Raw genomic sequence first — 19,149 nt, forward strand, 5'->3', positions numbered from 1 at the left:
GGATTAGTGGAGAGACTTGATAGCATAATGAGAATCCCTCAAATTATGTGCAAAATATCAGGAACTCATATAGGTGCATCTTTCTAGGACAGTTTCCTTACTCTTAATCAGATTCTCAAATCAACTGGGCCCCAGAAAGACAAAAATCATTGCCCAAGTACCAGAGAAAGCAGAGAGCGGATTTGCTTCTTCCTTCCTCCCATTTCTTTAAGCCACTCCATGTGCTTCCCTTCATTCTGTTCGAAACACATGATTTGAGCAGTCCAGTTCAAATCCATGAACAATTCTTCGAATGTCATCTTCATCAGCATCTTTGACTCCTTGCCATTTTAGCCTACTAACCAATTTCTCATTTCTGCCCAGTGCTACAAAGTGGTTGAATAAAATAGTGATGGCCTCAGATGAAAAAATTTCTTTCTCTAGAATTAGTTTCTACAGGGCATTTTACAGCTTTTGCTGGATTCTGCCTTTTCCCAGTTCAAGAACAGCTTTGCACCTACACAGATTTTTTTATGGCACCTATATTTCTCTTGCCACAGTTTCCAACTTGACCCTACCACTAATCATATTCACTATTAAGATTTACTATCTGAATTTTTCCCTCCTTGGTTGAACTTCTCAGGTAAGAAATTTGATCTTTTTACTGAGATTTCCCAGACAGTCCCTATAATTTGGCTCTCATCCTCTCTTCTAACTAAAACTAATCTTTATAGATCTCTGATAATATGACAAGATGGACAGATTGATTTTATTTCAGAATCCTCTGCATTTCCATGTTCCAGACTTTCCTCAAGCCAAAGTTCAAAGAAATTAAAAATCTCATAGCTGGTCCTTGAGGTCTATTCTTATTGTACCGGTCATTCTACAGAACTCCCAGGATAATCTTCCCCAGTAATTATTTGCATTCTACTCTTGTTTTGGTTCATACATCTACCTGATAAAAATCAAAACTTCTCATTCACGTTTACTTGAAGGACACCAACCTCCAACTCTGTATCTGTCCAGAATTATTTTTGGTTACACTCAGTTAAGGCTTCTCTCTTCTACCCACCTAGTCTCTGTACCACAAACACCTCTGAACCTCTCATGACATCATTCTACCAATCTGAAATTCCCTCCCTGATGACTTGTTGCAAATATTTGAAGATATACATCAAGCTTCAGGACATACAGGAAACCCAAGCAGGCTAAACCCTTCCTTCTCACTCTCCCACATGCTATGTGAAATGATCACACCCACCTTCCCTTTATGGCTCAGTATTTCATATTTCTCACTTGTCTGCACTTCCATTTCACTGGAGATGTGTGTTCTCTTTCTTCTCAGCCAGCCTATTAGTACCCAACAGACAAGGTCCATGTATCCCAGTTATTTACCAGGTCAATTTTAAATCTCCCATGATGCTCAAACCAAATCCATGCACAAATAGTACCCAAAGTGCTAATCAAGCATTTCTTCTCTAACCATTAAACATCCCTAGTAAGTACATAACAAGTTAATGAACAAAAAAATTCACACAAACAGATAACCAATCTGTCATCAACATTTTACCTGTTCCATTTTGATCAGGAAACAATCAATGAAGTCCCGAGGATTGTTAATGTCCAGAGTTGCTTGATGTTCTTTTACTTTCTCCAAAACATAGCTTTTTACATAAGCAAAATTTTTAAGTACTTTGTTATGACTCCCTGGGAAATAGTCGATGAGAATGGGGAAATCGTTGCAGACCTTGAAGATTAAAAATATGTATTTATTAAATTAAAAATATATGTTGAAGACATATATACCACATGCCAAGCCCTGGTTAGAAACTGAAGTGAATGGTCTATATCTTCAGGGGGAGCTTTTTATATTGTACATACAAAATAATTCTTTATGCTGATAGAGGTATTTAAGGGAGAAAACTCTGACCAGGTGATAAAGGTTGACAGTAATTTCCTATATTCATACAACAACTTTATGTTATTAAAGCATTTTTATGTCAATTCTTTTTCTAAATTAATTCTTCTTTATAACCTTGAAATACAGAGTAAGATGAATTACTATGATGCACATTTTATAGATGAAGACAGAGGTCAAGGAAGTTTGGAAGTTTTATCATTCCAAGCCCAATCACCTGGTCAGCTAGGATACCAACTAAAGCATCAAACACCCCTGCCCTGGTCAGTGTTCCCAGTGGCATCACTGTTCACAAACTTTCTTCCTCTCTGAAAGAGATATCCTCTTTCTTCCTAAAGTAGGATATTTCTGCTAAGTAATGTGATGAGGAAATTTCTAAGTGTGATTGACGAACAAGCCTATGCACAATGGAAACCTTCCAGTCAGGGCCTGGATGTTCACTGAGTGCTGTGGGCATGCTTTTGGGCAGTCACCAAAGTAGTTTATGGAAACTGGGTTTTGGTGGGTTAGTGGAAAAACCACTGGCCAGGGAGTCAAGAGTCTTGAATTCCAGCTTTATATTCAGGCATTTCTTTTCTTTGTAAAATAAAGGCACAGTCACCTGTCTCAGAAGTTTACTTTATGACACTAAGGCAGGAATGTCACGTTCAAACATTCATTTAGAATAACATCAGCAAAAACGATGCAGTAGACAACTCAAAAGGCCTATCCCTCTTTGAAAAAGTGTCAGAAAATTAAGTAAATACTATCAGAATCAACTTGTCAGAACTCTAGAGCACCAAGGTTTATAGCAATCACATAAATGTTGAATCAAGGAAAAGACAACTTAAAAACAGCAGAAAAGATCTGTTATTGTTTTTTCCTTTGTCCCACCTCCTTCCTTGACAGTGGCCTTAACAAGGGCAGCTTGTGGTATGGGAGCCTGGTTCCTCATTCTGGTGGGACCAGAGCAGACTTCACTAACAAAGAACTGTGTATCTGTGTTCTAACCTGTCTGGGGCCACCGGAGGCACTGACTCAGGCACTTGTCTTTGTTTCATCTGACTTGAAACTTAGGGTAGAAACACAGTAGGGATTCTCAAAGACCTGGCAAGATTAATGAAAAACCCACAGTTGCCTGGAGCAAAAGATTACAGTTAAGGCACACAACAGAGCACCAAACTCCAGAAAGAACAGCTGGGGAGGGAGTGCCTTTAAGAAATAAGGACACTCAAAAGCACCCACATATACTGAGGAATTTAGAAAGCTATACACATGCCCAGGGCTGGACACCTGCTAAGAAAAGACCTAAGAAGAGACTCAGCTTTCACCTCTGGCTGATCTCTAGGCTGAGTGCAAGTAACAAGCGAAGACCAAGACAGAGTTGAAAATAACCTGGCTGAGGGATTCCCGGGCGGCCCAGTGATAAGAGAACCCACCTGCCAATGCAAAATTTCAGTCCCTGGGTCAGGAAGATCCCCTGGAGATGGAAATGGCAACCCACCACAGCATTCTTGGGATACTGGGAAATCCCTGGGACAAGCCAGGATACTGGGAAAAGCCTGGGAAATCCCATGGACAAAGGAGCCTCACAGGTATAGTCCATGGGATCACAAAGAGTCGGACATGACTGCGCAACTAAGCATGCAAGGACAAGTCTAGAGGAGTCATTTCCTTCCCTTTATTTCCTCCCTTTCTCCCTTTCTTCTTTCCTCCCTTCCTCTCTATCTCCATCTCCATCTCTTTGTCTCACCTTTCTTTCCTTAGGATCCTCACATCCAGTGACATTGCTATCCACAGATTCACAGATATGAAAACAAGCTATAGAGGGAGAGGAGAGGGGCAATACAAGGGCAGTGAGGGAAAAAGGGGTTTTATGGGATTATATGATATCTTGTGGGTGAAACTTCTGAAAATAGTAAAGCATTACAGAACTGAAAGAACATTTTATTCAATTTTTTAAAAAGAAAAAAAAAGCAAAAAAAAAAAAAAACAAACCCAAAAAACTCTATCCAAACACTAGCTGAACATAAGCTAAAGGAACAGAAATGTCAGCAACCACACTAGACAAAAGGAAAAAAAAAGAGATTGTGCCAAAACAGTTTAGAAAAGTCACTAAATAAATGAATAGCTACAGCTTGCAAAAGTCAAACAAACAAACAGAAACTATATCAAACTAAAAAGCAAAGCAAAGAGGGGAAAATCTGATTCCCAGTTGCGACATTGTAATATCCAAAATGTTCAGTTTTCAAACATTCTCTTCACAGCTTGGTCCATACTGAATTCTGAACTTGTCAGAGAAAAGAACACAGATGACTTCTCAGGAAAAAAGGAGCCTGACCTCACCTGTATCCATGGGGAGCTCATAATCCGGAGATTTTCATTAAATTTGTCTAGCAAGTTAAGAAAATTCTGATCTCTGTAATCAAACCGATTTTGGAAAATAATGGAGCAGATCACGTTGCAGGGAGCACAGCCCAGGATGAAAGTGGGATCACAGGGTGACCCTAAAGAATTGAAAAGATTTATAAAACACTGTTATTATAAATATAAAACTGTGCTGTGGATAACAGATAATTTTAGAAACTCTGAATCAACATCTACATAGAAATTCCCTTATCGGCAAAAATTTAAGCATGCTTAAAATACATCACTATTGCTTTTAACATGAATTAACCGTTCCATCCTTGTTTGTTTAACAGACCTTTTTTTTTTTTGAACTTTTTAGCTGGGCTGCACAGTTTGAGGGATCTCAGCTCACCAACTACAAACTGAACCTGGGCCCATGGCAGAGAGAGCCCAGAATCCTAACCATTCAGCCAACAAGGAACTCCCCCATCCTAGCTTGTTTAATAACTGGTTTCCAAAATCTCCATCTACTTCACTGCCTTGAGCCAAATTGCTGGTTATTTTGAAGAATGGAAAAAAATTTTAAAGGTCCAGTTAAAAACAATAATTCAAGTTATCTATCAGTACAGAATCACATCTGTCTGGTAAGCTAGACAATTAAGCACTATGTATGAAGGAAAAAATATTTAGAAACCTGGGAACCTTTTATATATAATAAATAGTTGAAGGAATGACTGGTAGGATCAGAAAAAGAAGAGATTTAAGAGAGAAAGATTATGGAAAAATTCAGGTATTTGATGGAAAAATGAGTAAAAGTAAAAGTCATCCATGCTGTATGAGAAGAAAAAGTAACACAAATAAACTACAAGTTGTAAGATTTGTTTGCCTCAAATGAAAGTAAGAATTCTTCATTTCAAACTTCAATCACAAAGCAAACAAGAAAGGTTAAAATGAAATGTCCATGTGTGTGACAACTAAAATATGACTTTTAATTTTTCCTGTCACGTCACTGGAGAGGAAGACTTACAAAGCAGATAGTTTGGAATCCAGACTGAAAATAAGACTCACTGTGACAAGTGCTTCATAAGTCATTACAGCTAGCAGTAGGGGTGAAAAATTACCCTAAGAGTTCTAGTCCCAAATCCAATTGTTTTAAAATTTACTTGGGGTTTTATTTTTACTCACATGATGAGGTCAACAGATCAGGAGATGATAGTCATAGAGAAGATAGTTTGTTCCCAAGAGGAGGGGTACACCACAAAGGGCCACATGGGGAAGCACCAAGATTGGTCAGGAGAGAGCATGGAGCAGAGCTTTCATGGGTTTTCAAAGAAGAAATGAGCAAGGTGGGGTCAGTATGCTAACTAACCTTAGGATTGGATAGTTTGGGTAATTTCAGAGGGTTCTAGGCAGTAGGGAGAAGGCAATGGCGACCCACTCCAGTACTCTTGCCTGGAGAATCCCACGGATGGAGGAGCCTGGTAGGCTGCAGTTCATGGGGTCTCAAAGAGTCAGACACGACTGAGCAGCTTCACTTTCACTTTTCACTTTCACGCATTGGAGGAGGAAATGGCAACCCACTCCAGTGTTCTTACCTGGAGAATCCATGGACAGAGGAGCCTGGTGGACTGCTGTCTTTGGGGTCGCACAGAGTTGGACATGACTGGAGTGACTTAGCAGCAGCAGCTGCAGCTAGGCAGTAGGAATGGTCCCTGGTTGTCCCATAATGCCTTGGGTTGATTTAGGGCAGGGAGAATATTGGCTTGGTGTGTGAGGGTTTCATAAGGTAGGTATCCAGAGGGTATGGGCTCTGGATGGTTGGCTTGAAAATCAAAGGCACGCTCATAGAAAAGATGTGATGCTCTATCTCAGGATTAACTGACCCCGGGAGAGGCAGTTGCTCCCCAGGTCTGCAAGCCCTCCCGAGATGTCAAAGTATCATACAATATAGAAAATACAAAACATGGGAAAGGGAAAGTCTCTCAGTCACGTCCAACTTTTTGCAACCCCATGGACTATACAGTCCATGGAATTCTCTAGGCCAGAATACTGGAGTGGATAGCCTTTCCCTTCTCCAGGGTATCTTCCCAACCCAGGGATCAAACCCAGGTCTCCAACACTGCAGGCAGATTCTTTACTAGTAAGGGAAAGGAGATAAATGTAAAGAGAAAGTTGAAGTTGGAAGCAACTAATAGGGAAGGCAGGCTGAAATCTAAATAAATCATTTTATAACCTCGTATTTGTGTAAATTTTAGGATTATTCTACAGCATCTATTTCTTAAAATTCATAAAACAATACTGTAACTTAGAAGCAACATTAAATAACTCAAGCTGATAATTTTAAAAGTTGTTTACAAGGCAATCACAATGGATGAGGCCTGCACTGAAGGATACCTAAGTAATTAAAACCGTAGAAAAGTATCATTACTGGCTAGAACTGTAGGCAATGAGTGTCTGAAGAAACTCAGACATCTGAGTAAGGTTGACCATACAAATACAGGCCAATTAAGTGAAAGCACATGCCTTCCAGAGGGGCATGATGAATTCATTCCCACCATGTCCACTTGACAAATATTCCCTGATGAAATGTTCTGGAATAGATAATCCACACTGACACTATGGGGGGAAAAATTGTTGTCTAACACACACAAAAAAATGAGACTCAAAATCTCCTACCTTCATGACCTAATGATCTGAAAACAAAAATTTCAAAACAGAATGGGATTAAATGACCTTTAATCCACACTATATGCACCCTCATGGGTGTACACACACAACAAGCATAGATACACAAAAGCCCTCTTGGCTCTCTCCTCTCTCTCTCTCTTCTCCATGGGAGGGTTGAAAACAATGAACCATATGAAAGATGTGGCCACCCTTGAAATGTTTCCAAGGGCGTCCCTGGAGAAGAGAGCAGTCTGCTGAGCTCAGAATAATAGAGCATAGATTTACCCACCATTGGTTTTTCTCAACTCCTCCACAAGGCAATGGGCTTCTTCTTGAACACGATCCTCAATGCTCCTCTTCCCCATCCCAAAATTCCTCAAGGTCATGAGGGAGAAGCGTCGGATCTCCTTCCATCTCTTCCCATTGCTAAAGAGGATTCCTACCAGAAAGAGAAACAGAAACTAGGAGGGAGGCCCTAGAGAAGGAGGAGTGAGCTGACACTTGGCAGCCTCAGAGATGGACCAAGCTCTGCTGAGGGGGCTCTTCAAATTCCTCTTTTCCATTCTCCCCACCCCCATTAGCAATGTTGGACACGTGCACATGCACACCTACCATATCCTTTATTAACTCTTTGAGACACTGGGAGATTGCCTCTTCCAGAAAACTCTTCTCCCCGATCAATTAGGGCTTCTTTCACTGCTTCATATCCATGCAACACAACAGTGGGCCTCAAGCCAAAATACACTGTGAACACAGGGCCATAGGTGTTTGAGAGCTGAGAAATGGAAAGAAAATGTAAATATTAGCAAAAGAAGTCACAATGTGGTCTATTTTGCTCATGATTAAGACTGTTATTATCATCATATTGTTGATATTTTATTCTCCCACACATTTCTGAATCTTATACATCAGTATTAGTTTAGTCGCTGTCGTGTCCAACTCTTTGCGACCCTGTGGACTGCAGCACGCCAAGCTTCCCTGTCCATCACCAACTTCCAGAGTCCACCCAAACCTATGTCCACTGAATTGGTGATGCCATTCAACCATTTCATCCTCTGTCATCCCCTTCACCTCTCTACTTCAATGTTTTCCTATTAAGGTCTTTTCAGATGAGTAAGTTCTTCGCATCAGGTGGCCAAAGTTTTGGAGTTTCAGCTTCAGCATCAGTCCTTCCAACAAATATTCAGGACTGATCTCCTTTAGGATGGACTGGTTGGATCTTCTTGCAGTCCAAGGGACTCTCAAGAGTCTTCTTCAACACCACAGTTCAAAAGCATCAATTCTTTGGTGCTCAGCTTTCTTTATAGTCCAACACTCACATCCATACATGACCACTGGAAAAACCATAGCTTTGACTAGACAGACCTTTGTTGGCAAAGTAGTCTCTACTTTTTAATATGCTGTCTAGGTTGGTCATGATTTTTCTTCCAAGGAGCAAGCGTCTTTTAATTTCATGGCTGCAATCACCATCTGCAGTGATTTTGGAGACCAAAAAACTAAAGTCTGTCACTGTTTCCACTGTTTCCCCAACTATTTCACATGAAGTGATGGGACCAGATGCCATGATCTTAGTTTTCTGAATGTTGAGTTTTAAACCAACTTTTTCACTCTTCTCTTTCACTTTCCTCAAAAGGCTCTTTAGTTCTTCTTCACTTTCTGTCATAAGGGTGGTGTTATCTGCATATCTGAGGTTATTGGTATTTCTCCCAGCAATCTTGATTCCAGCTTGTGCTTCATCCAGTCCAGTGTTTTTCATGACGTATTCTGCATATAAGTTAAATAAGCAGGGTGACAGTATACAGCCTTGAGGTACTCCTTTTCCTATTTGGAACCAGTGTGTTGTTCCATGTCCAGTTCTAACTGCTGCTTCTTGACCTGCATACAGACTTCTCAAGAGGCAGGTCAAGTGGTCTAGTATTCCCATCTCTTTAAGAATTTTCCACAGTTTGTTGTGATCCACACAGTCAAAGGCTTTGGCATAGTCAATAAAGCAGAAGTAAATGTTTTTCTAGAACTCTCTTGCTTTTACAATGATCCAACGGATGTTGGCAGTTTGATCTCTGGTTCCTCTGCCTTTTCTAAATCCATCTTGAACATCTGGAAGTTGACAGTTCACGTACGGCTTTAAGCCTGGCTTGGAGAATTTTGAGGATTACTTTACTAGTGTGTGAGATGAGTGCAATTGTGCAGTAGTTTGAGCATTTTTTGGCATTGCCTTTCTTTGGGATTTGTAAGTATAATAATTCATCTATTCATGATAAAAAAAAAAAAAAGCACTCTCACTAAAGTGGGTATAGAGGGAACATATCTCAGCATAATAAAACAGAAGACCTAAATAGACCTTTCTCCAAAGAAGACATACAGACGGCCAACATGCAATGAAAAGATTCTTAAAATCACTAACAATTTTAAAAAAATCACTAACAATTAGAGAAGTGAAAATTGAAACCACAATGAGGTACCATTGTGTACCATCAAAATGTCTACAAGTACTAAATGCTGAAGAGGGTGTGGAGGAAAGGGAAGCCTCTTACACTGTTGGTGGGAATGTAAATTGGTGCAGCCACTAAGGAGAACAGCGTGGAAATCCCTTTAAAAACTAAAAATAAAACTACCATATAATCCAGCAATTTCACTCTTGGGTATATAACCAGATTTAAAAAAATGAAAGCTCTAATTCAAAAAGATAACGCATCCCAATGTTCACAGCAGCACTACTTAAAACAGCCAAGACATAGAAGCAACCCAAGTGCCCGTTAACAGATAAATCGCCTAAGTATATGTGGTATATACATACAATGGAATATTACTAAGCCATTAAAAAAAAATAAAATGTTGCAGCAACATGGATGGGCCTAGAGAATATGCTTAGTGAACTAAGTCAGAAAAAGAAAAATACTACATGATATCATTTATATAGAGAATCTTAAAAAAACACAAATGAATCTATAGACAAATTGTAAACAGACTCACAGACAGAAAACAAATTTGTGGGTAACCAAAATGGGTGAGAGACAAATTAGAGGTACGAGATGAACAGATACAAACTACTATACATGAGACAGAAAAGCAACACGGCTTACTGTACAACACAAGGAAATACATTCAGTAACCACAAAGATGGCGGCGCCCATCACCGATTGGGCCACAAAGCGATCGCACTGCGGGGAGGCGCCAATGGAAGCCTGAGACACGCGAGCTGCGGTACCACTGAGCACGAGGCGCTGGAAGCGGATCAAGTGCAAAGCAACGTGCTTGTCCTGCGTCTGGAATCCCAGCCCGGGCGGCTGATCACCAGCAGCTCCTCACTAATGGCCCTCCAGCAGCTCTGCGGTGGCGGACAACTCGGCCTGGCCCCAGAAGCATCACCTGGTGGACTTCCTAGCGGCAGTGGGCAGCCACTTCCGGGTGGCGTGAGTTTGGCAGAGTATTTATACCAGGTGGAACCCTGGAGCAAGCGTCCTAGATACATGCTGTGGCCTTAGTTACTTCAGTCGTGTCTGACTCTTTGTGACCCCATGGGTTGCAGCCCACCAGGCTCCTCTGTCCAGGGGATTATCCCGGCAAGAATACTAGAGTGGATTGCCATGCCCTCCTCCAGGAGATCTTCCCTACGGAGGGATCGAATTGGCGTCTCCTGCATCTTCTTCACTGCAGGTGGATTCTTTACCACTGAGTCACTGGGCAAGTCCCTGCATGCTGTAAAGCAAACGCCTACCAAAGGGGCCCCGAGGGCCGCGGATGGTAAGGGAAGGGGGAGTCAGTTTACATCACAGACAAGTAACAAATCCTCAGATTGTTTTCGTTGTCGGACACCATATTCTTAAGAATGAACTTCCGTTGCTCAAAATAGGAAAAAGGGATTTCTACATTATAAAATGGCTTCAGCCATTAAGAAAAATCCTTTCAGTGGGTCAAACAAACGTATCCTTCATTCATTCTCAAGACAGACGAACTTAGATTCTTCGCTTATGTAAATCAAACCACAGAGAAGGGAGTATACTCTAGGCCTCACAGGTGAGTAATTTCATTATTTATATGTTTGTTCTGTTTGTGTAATAGTGGGATATTTTATTTCCTGATCCTTAAACATTAAGGGCTACCACAGAGAAGTATGATTTCCAGGGATAATCTCTTTTAATAATTACTTTACATGAAAAAACTAAATGCTATTTTTCCTGTTCTGTCCTTCTTTCTCTTTTTGAAGACAAAAACAATGAAAAAGAGGCAGTATAAGAAACTATGGTACTTTTAGGAATTCGGCGTGGAGTTAGAGTTGACCGGTGTCCTGTTTCTCCTTTCTACTGTAAATTTGAACTTCTTTGTCCACCTTACCCTACCTTCGGCTTCTTGAGAATATCGACGGACCTAAAACACCCCGAGTATATCCAGAGGTTTCTGCCAAAGGTGTCCTGTTGTCCTTTGGGTTTAAAAATGCTGTGAGGTGGGTTCCGGAGCCCTTGGCTTTTCTGCCTTTGGTCCACGTAGACACCGCCTTTGCCTCTTTTCCTTCACTTTTAAAATCCCCTTCGCTCTTTCCCTTTACTCTCTCCGTCCCCTACCTCCCACCCCCGTGTAAAGTCCTCTTCCGCGAGGTGGTTTCTCGCCACCGCAGCCTCGCCCTCTCGGCCCCCTGGAGAGGCCGCGTCCTCTCCCCAGCTGTGGGTCACTCCCTTTCCTTTTCTTTCTTGAGACACAGGACAGGGAAGAGAAGTAGGGCAAGAAATGACTGACTGTCACAGCATGGTGCCTCTTTGAAGGAACATTAAAAGTGTTTTTTTTCCCTAAAAAAAAAAAAAAAGAAAGAAACTATGGTACTTTTATATCGGGTGTATATCTCACTGGATTTTTTTTGTTGTTTAGGAAGCGAATATAGTTCTCCTTAAAACAGGAGAAATGTTAAAGGAAGCCATAGTTGGCATTAGAAATTATGGTAGAAATAGTAATAGTTTCTTTTCAAAGAAGAGAACAAAAATCAGTGCTTGACTTTTCAGAAAGTTTCCTATTCAGTTTTCCAGTCCTTTTCCTGGGTTCCATAGAATTAAATGTATTCCTAACTTTGTTTTTGTTTTTTTTTTTTTGTTTTGTTTGTTTGTTTTTTTGCTTAGTAAAAAAGGTAGCAACGCTTTATAAATTTATAAACATTTAGTTTTAAGTTTCAAATTCTGTCCCCAGGCAGATTGCAATTTGAGATGAACTGAAAAGTAGCCAACAAGATAGAATAGAGGACAATTATATGCGTTTGAAAGATAAAAAAGGATAAAAATTTTTAGGTCAGATTTAAAGGATTTGGAATCAAGACTTTAGTTAAATTAAGCTCTACATTCACTAGACAAGTTGATCCTCTGGAAATGTTTCTAAAATCTGAAAAATCAAGGTAAGCACCCCTTTTTCCCCTGAGGATCTAGTAAAACATAAACACAAAATGGTTTACAATCAGATTTGTTCTAGAACATCTTACAGGCACCAAAGCATGGCTTTAGAGTTCAAATTCTAGGTGTTTTACTACCTGGGAATTACTTGGAGCAAGTCACTATCTTCATATGCAGAAATGGAGATGTAATAGTACTTGAGTCAATTACAAAATTCTAACAGGAAAAAAGTCAAAACTTTCATATAGTATAAGCTGTATTGCTATATTCCAAAGCATATTTAAATGTTATATGGTTTATCTAGACTTTCCTGTGGGGTTAAAGTTAGAAAGAATTCACTTGTTAACAAACTTTAATGCTGCTTCATACCAGCCATTTTATTTACATAGTAAGAACATGCAGATATCTATTATAAATGCAGAGATCATCACTGCATTTCAGAACTTCACTCAGTTTGAGGACCAACAAAAGAAGGTTTTTCTCTTTCCATACCTATCTTGCCTCTGTTTTTCTTTGTACAAGGTTTATAGTAGTAACACATGTGTTACCATAGTAAGTCACATTTTCAATTTGAAATTTATTCAGTATGCTAGAGAAAGGTGCATTACAAGGCTTTTCCCTCTTACAAATTCAGAAAGCTAGAATAGAATGGTAGTCATCTGACCTACCTGAGCTAAGTCATTTGCTGTTTTTCAGTTGCTTAATCATGTCCGACTCTTTGTGACCATATGGACTGCAGCACGCCAGCCTTTCCTATTCACCACTATCTCCTGGAGTTTGCTCAAACTCATGTCCATTGAGTTGGTGATGCCATTCAACCACCTCATCCTCTATGTCCCCTTCTCCTCATGCTCTTAATCTTTCCCAGCATTAGGGTCTTTTCCAATGAGTTGGCTCTTTGCAAGGTGGCCAAAGTATTGGAGCTTCAGCTTCAGCATCAGTCCTTCCAATGAATATTCATTGGAAGTAAGTCATGGATGGCTATAATTTCAAAATTTATGTTTGATGATGGCAGAGTAATTTCAAAGTGTGCTAACAAACATTTTGGAAGCAGGTATTCTATGAAGATGGTACTACTTACTGACAGATTCAAAGTTGTACCATATCAGACTGAATCCGGTTTTTTCTGTTTGAGATCAGTTGCTGAGCCTATTGTTTCTTAGTAAATGGGTATATTTAGATAAATGTAGCAGACACAGTCATATTGTCTTGCCAGTAGTCCTTCATAAATGTCACAACTTTAAAATTTTTAAAATCTACAATATACAATTTATCTTAAATTTATGATGTAAGTCATGTCAGGAACCACCTGGGGATTTTAGTAAAATGTGTATGTTCTAAACCTCAGTCCCGACCCCGTGAAAACCTTTAGGGATATGTGTATGTGTGTCCGGATGTTTTTCTTAAAATAATAAAGGTCCATCATTATTTTCATTTAAAAATACTTTGTAACAAGTATACTATCAAGGGTGAAACAAGACCACCAGCCCAGGTTGGATGCATGAGACAAGTGCTCAGGGCTGGTGCACTGGGAAGACCCAGAGGGATGGGATGGGGAGGGAGGCGGGAAGTGGGATCGGGATGGGGAACACATGTAAATCCATGGCTGATTCATGTCAATGTATGGCAAAAACCACTACAATATTGTAAAGTAATTAGCCTCCAACTAATAAAAATAAATGAAAAAAAAATACTTTGTAATAATGTATAATGGAATATAAACTGCAAAAAAAAATGCAAGAGTTTTCTGTATACCTGAAACTAATGCAATATTGTAAATCAACAGTACTTTATTAAAATGTTATAAAAGACAAAATATGATGGTGATTATTATATCATCTCTGATGTGCCAGGCCATGGCCTGAGCAATTGGTACTCAGATTGTTACTCATTATCACATCAATACCCGGAGCTAGGTTTATTTACCTTGCTTTATAGAGAAAAAGATTAAGGCTCAAAGACTCTCCCATTTATTTCTGGTGTCTCACAGTTACTAGAAGACCCAAATATCTTTTTTTTAATTGAGTATAGTTGTATTTTACTGTGTTGTTCCAATCTTTGCTGTACAGCCGAGTGACTCAGTTTTACACATATATAATTTTTTAAATATTCTTTTACATTATGGTTTATCCCAGGAGATTGGATGTAGTTCCTTGGACTACACAGTAGGACCTTGTTGTATATCCATTCTAAACATAATAGTTTGCATCTACCAATCCCAAACTCCCAGTCCGTCCTTCCCCTACCCCCTCCCTCTCCCTTGGCAACAAGTCTTCTCTCTACATCTGTGAGTCTTGCTTCTGTTTTGAAGATAGGTTCATTTGCGCCATATTTTAGATTCCACATATAAGTGAAATCATATGGTATTTGTCTTTCTCTTTCTGACTTATTTTACTTAGTATAATCTCTAGACCCATCCATGTTGCTGTAGCAAATGGCCTCAATTTCTTCTTTTTTATGGCTGAGTAGTGTCCCATTGTATATATGTAGCATATCTTCTTTATCCATTCTTCTGTCAATGGACATTTAAGTTGCTTCCATGTTTTGGCTATTGTGAATAGTGCTGCTATGAACATAGTGGTGCATGTATCTTTTTGAACTATAGTTTTTCTGGGTGTATGTCCAGGAGTAATTTGCTGGATCATATGGTAATTCTATTTTTAGTTTTCTGAAAACCCTCCATACTGTTTTCCATAGTGGCTGCACTAGTTTACATTCCTACCAACAGTGTAGGAGTGTTCTCTTTTCTGTACATCCTCTCCAACATTTGTTATTTGTAGACTTTTTATTACTTAGGCCATTTGGACCAGTGTGAGGTGATATCTCACTGTAGTCTTGAGTCTCACTCAGGACTACATTTCTCTAACAGTGATGTTGAGCATCTTTTCATGTGTCTATGGCCATCTGTATGTCTTCTTTGGAGAAATTTTTACTAAAGAGAAGGCCCAAATTTCAACACTGCTTAGTCAGCCTCTAGTGCCTAAGACATTTATCGGTAACCCCTATGCCGACCTCAGAACCAATATACAACTGACTGCCTCCAGATCACTTGTAAAGCTCATCCCATGGGAATTCTGACTCAGCAGTAATAAATACTAGAAATCTACATGTTTAAAAACCACCCTCAGTGATTCAAATGCCCAGCCCAGTTTAAGATCCGCTGCTGTTACTGACAGGAAGCAAGCAAGCATCACAGAGTCAGTGCCAGGACACGCAGCAGCTCATGGAAGAACAATTACTTTCATCTAGCATCATGTCTTGCAGACAGCAGCTTTGTGCAGAATCCAAAAGGATTTTGTTACCACCCAGCTGGCTCTGAATAATGACTTTTTTCTTTCATTCACTCATACGTGTCCTGATCCCAAGCTATTTCCTTAACATCAGGCATAGTTTGCTTCTTCACAGACATTAAATTTTCATGGTTGTTCTGAACAAAACATGCAGTTTATATAATAGATGACTTCTTGAATGACATCTCTAATCACAAAACACTTCCCTTATCACTTACCTTCAGCCAAAAATCATAGCAAATGTGGTGAAACAAAGAAGAGAAGCAATACTCCAATCTTTTGCCACATTATCATTTTGATTCAGTTATACAGAGACCTAAATGTTTCTCTACTCAAGAAATGCTTTCCACTCTTCTTGACAATGACAGACAAAAAGTAATATTCCATGGGAGTATTTGCTTTAAAATGACATATTTTAGTAATTTTAAGATACTGTAATGTATTTTAATATATATTTTTTAAAGTAGATGTTCACTTACCCTTTGCAAGCCACTGGAGGAACATAAAACCTACTTACATTGCTTAAGGATTTGCCAATGTCCTTAACATCTAACTGTAGGATGTTTCCAAGAATCGGGAGAGGAGTGGGGCCCGGCGGGAGCTTCCCTTTCCCAGAGCTCTGTTTCCAGAGTGACAGGAGAAGCAGAGAGCAGAGACAGAGCACCAGGGCCACAGCCAGATCCATTGACACCGTCTCTTCTCACTCAGACGGCTGTGAGCCTGAAATCTAAAGTTTTTATAACAGTCCCCGCCAATTCAACCTGTGCCTGTAACTCAGAAAGTGAACAGTCAGCTAGGTCTACTTTAATCTCTCTTTTGAAGGGACTTTAGCCCTGCGATAAAGATTAAAATATGGTAGTTTGTTTGCTCTTGCCGTTTTTTTAATGACCCATCTGAGCATTCCAGTTTAACAAGTCAGGGGTGGAACAACCTGGTGAGTTTTCTTTAAACACTCCAGGGGGTTGACAACTAGTGAACTAATAAATGATTTAATCAAAAAGTTGCTCAACATTCTGGATTGTCTGATTAGTAACCAGTTGAGAATTTATGACTTTGAGGGCAAACCTTGTATATTACAAGATGCTTATCCTTTAATGCTTTATCAAATACTAATATACTTTGTCCTTGAAAATGAAAGCCTTTTGAAATATTTTACTGTACCATACTAACATTATAGCTTCTTAAACAAAAACCAGGTAATATAACTCATACATCTTGAAGGTCTAAACATGTATCAAGTTCTTAGCTAAAAGTAAATTTACACATTTTACCATTAAATTCTCCTCCTCCTCCCCTCAAAAATATCACTAGAAGAAAAAAATTTTAATTTTTCTTTTTCAAATGGGGAAAGGGAAATTATTCATAGAGAACAGGAGATGTGTCCAGAGTCCCACAGCTAATAAATGACAAAGCTGTTATTTGAACCAGTTTTAATCTTTATTTTCTTGGGCTCCAAAATCACTGCAGATGGTGACTGAGGCCATGAAATTAAAAGACAGCTAGTCGTTGGAAGAAAAGCTATGACCAACCTAGACAGCATATTAAAAAGCAGAGACCTCACTTTGCCAACAAAGGTCCATCTAATCAAAACTATGGTTTTTCCAATAGTCATGTATGGATGTGAGAGTTGCACTATAAAGAAAACTGAGTGCCGAAGAATGGATGCTTTTGAACTGTGGTGTTGGAGAAGACTCTTTAGAGTCCCTTGGACTGCAAGGAGATCCAACCAGTCCATCCTAAAGGAAATCAGTCCTGAATGTTCATTGGAAGGACTGATGCTGAAGTTGAAACTCCAATACTTTCGCCACCAGATGTGAAGAACTGCCTCCTTGGAAAAGACCCTGATGTTGGGAAAAATTGAGGGCAGGAGAAGAAGGGGATGACAGAGGATGAGATGGTTGGATGGCATCACCAACTCAATGGACATGAGTTTGAGTAAGCTCCAGGAGTTGGTGATGGACAGGGAAGCCTGGTGTGCTGCAATCCATGGGGTCGCAAAGAGTCAGACACGACTGAGTGACTGAACTGAACTGAACTGGTATTTGAACTAATAGTCCTCTAATGCCCATTGTGGTACACCGTGGTTTACACCACGGCTGCCTCAAAAATAATTTTAAGAAAATGAAAAACCAAAGCCCCTAAACATTAGTTTCTCCGAACGCATACCCCAGTGGGTGTTCACAGAATAACAAGCTCACAGTAAATAGATGCTCCATATTTGATGCAAAGATCAAAGGATCATGGTGTCTCAAGAGAAAACATAAAAGATAGGAATTTGCCCTTCTCCATCACTACCAAGGTGAAACTTGCTCAGGTACTAAGGAAAAGCAGTCCCAGAAAATCGAGGGGTCAAGCCTTGAGAAAACTTGACTTCCCCCACCTCTCAGTCACCTCCAGGTACAGGGGCTTCGGTTGTGTTCTTTGTTCTGTCATTGTCAGACATGATGGAATGAAGTACACACCGCAAGAAAGGGAGATTTTAGATAGAACAAAAGGTGTGGATTCAGTGGAAGATGGAAGACAAAGACTTCATTGAACAACTCATAGCCCAGAACCATCTCAACACGCACAACTGAACAGGAAATAACATTTAGTGGTCATGAAGTTCTATATGTGACTGGAATCTTGTGCATTACTACATCACTAACAGTAATGATTGTACAAAGACATTCATAAGATCATCATATTTGTTTTTTTATTGAAGTATAGTTGATGTACAATTTAGTGACGTGCAGCTTTTCAAGGTTATACTTCACTTATAGTTATAAAAATTGGTTATATCCCCTGGGTTGCACAACACGTCCTTGTAGCTTATTTGATACATAGTAGTTTGTGCCTCTTAACCCCAAGTTCTCATATTACTGCTTCCTCCCTTCCCTCTCCTCACTGGTAACCACTAGTCTGTTCTATCTGAGTCTGTTTCTTTTGTTATGTCCACTTGTATAGAAGCATGTACTTTCCAATAGGATTTTAAGCTGTTTTTGAGGGAAGCTTCAGCAAGAGTCCATAGTTCATTGGACATCCTCAGAGAAAAGGAAAATAGTCACTCTGTAAGCAGCTCTTATATTTTTGTATAAAGTGTTCTGGTTTTCAGAGTCTAAAACCCATTCTGCTAAACTTCTTTACTGCTGTGCTTTCTTTGTATTTCCTTTCCAGTTTCTAACTTTTTTAAGCTACATTATTGTTTACTTGTGACATGCTTGTACTAAGTGTTAAGTAATAAATGGTATGGATTTTCTTTTCTTGTTTATTTTGTTTGGCTTTTATTTTGGTTATGCTGGGTCTTTGTTGTGGCAGGCGGGCTTCTCTACTTGTGGTGCTCAGGTCTCCTGCATTGCAGGCAGATTCTTTACAATCTGAGCCACCAGGGAAGCCCTTTAGTTAATTGGCTGGGCTGTGTCTTCACTGTGGCAGGCAGGCTTCTCTACTTGTGGTGCGCCGACTTAGTTTCCCGGCAGCCTGTGGGATCTTAGTTCCCCAACCACAAGTGGAACCTGTGCCCCCTGCATTGGAAGGCAAATTCTTTTTTTTTGTTTTTTTGTTTTTTTTTATTTTTTTATTATCTTATTTCTTTCTTTTTTTATTAGTTGGAGGC

The 19,149-nt window shown here is 39.7% G+C and overlaps 1 protein-coding gene across 2 annotated transcripts in view; it reads right to left on the reverse strand.

The window, feature by feature from the left end:
* The window catches only part of LOC122446680 (cytochrome P450 2C18-like), a 36,026-nt gene extending 19,615 nt beyond the window's left edge, over window positions 1-16,411 (reverse strand). Inside the window, exons 1-5 of one of the 2 annotated variants that reach the window (XM_043477162.1) lie at window positions 16,072-16,411; window positions 7,505-7,667; window positions 7,182-7,331; window positions 4,223-4,383; window positions 1,550-1,726 (exon numbers count right to left, since the gene is read on the reverse strand). In XM_043477162.1, coding sequence (XP_043333097.1) covers window positions 1,550-1,726; window positions 4,223-4,383; window positions 7,182-7,331; window positions 7,505-7,667; window positions 16,072-16,239 — 819 coding nt within the window. In that variant the 5' untranslated portion in view covers window positions 16,240-16,411. The remainder of the gene's footprint in view (window positions 1-1,549; window positions 1,727-4,222; window positions 4,384-7,181; window positions 7,332-7,504; window positions 7,668-16,071) is intronic. The other variant, XM_043477161.1, reaches the window with a different exon arrangement.
* Between the last annotated feature and the right edge of the window lie 2,738 nt (window positions 16,412-19,149).

This window comes from Cervus canadensis, chromosome 8 (genome assembly GCF_019320065.1).
Source record: "Cervus canadensis isolate Bull #8, Minnesota chromosome 8, ASM1932006v1, whole genome shotgun sequence".
Taxonomy (NCBI): domain Eukaryota; kingdom Metazoa; phylum Chordata; class Mammalia; order Artiodactyla; family Cervidae; genus Cervus; species Cervus canadensis.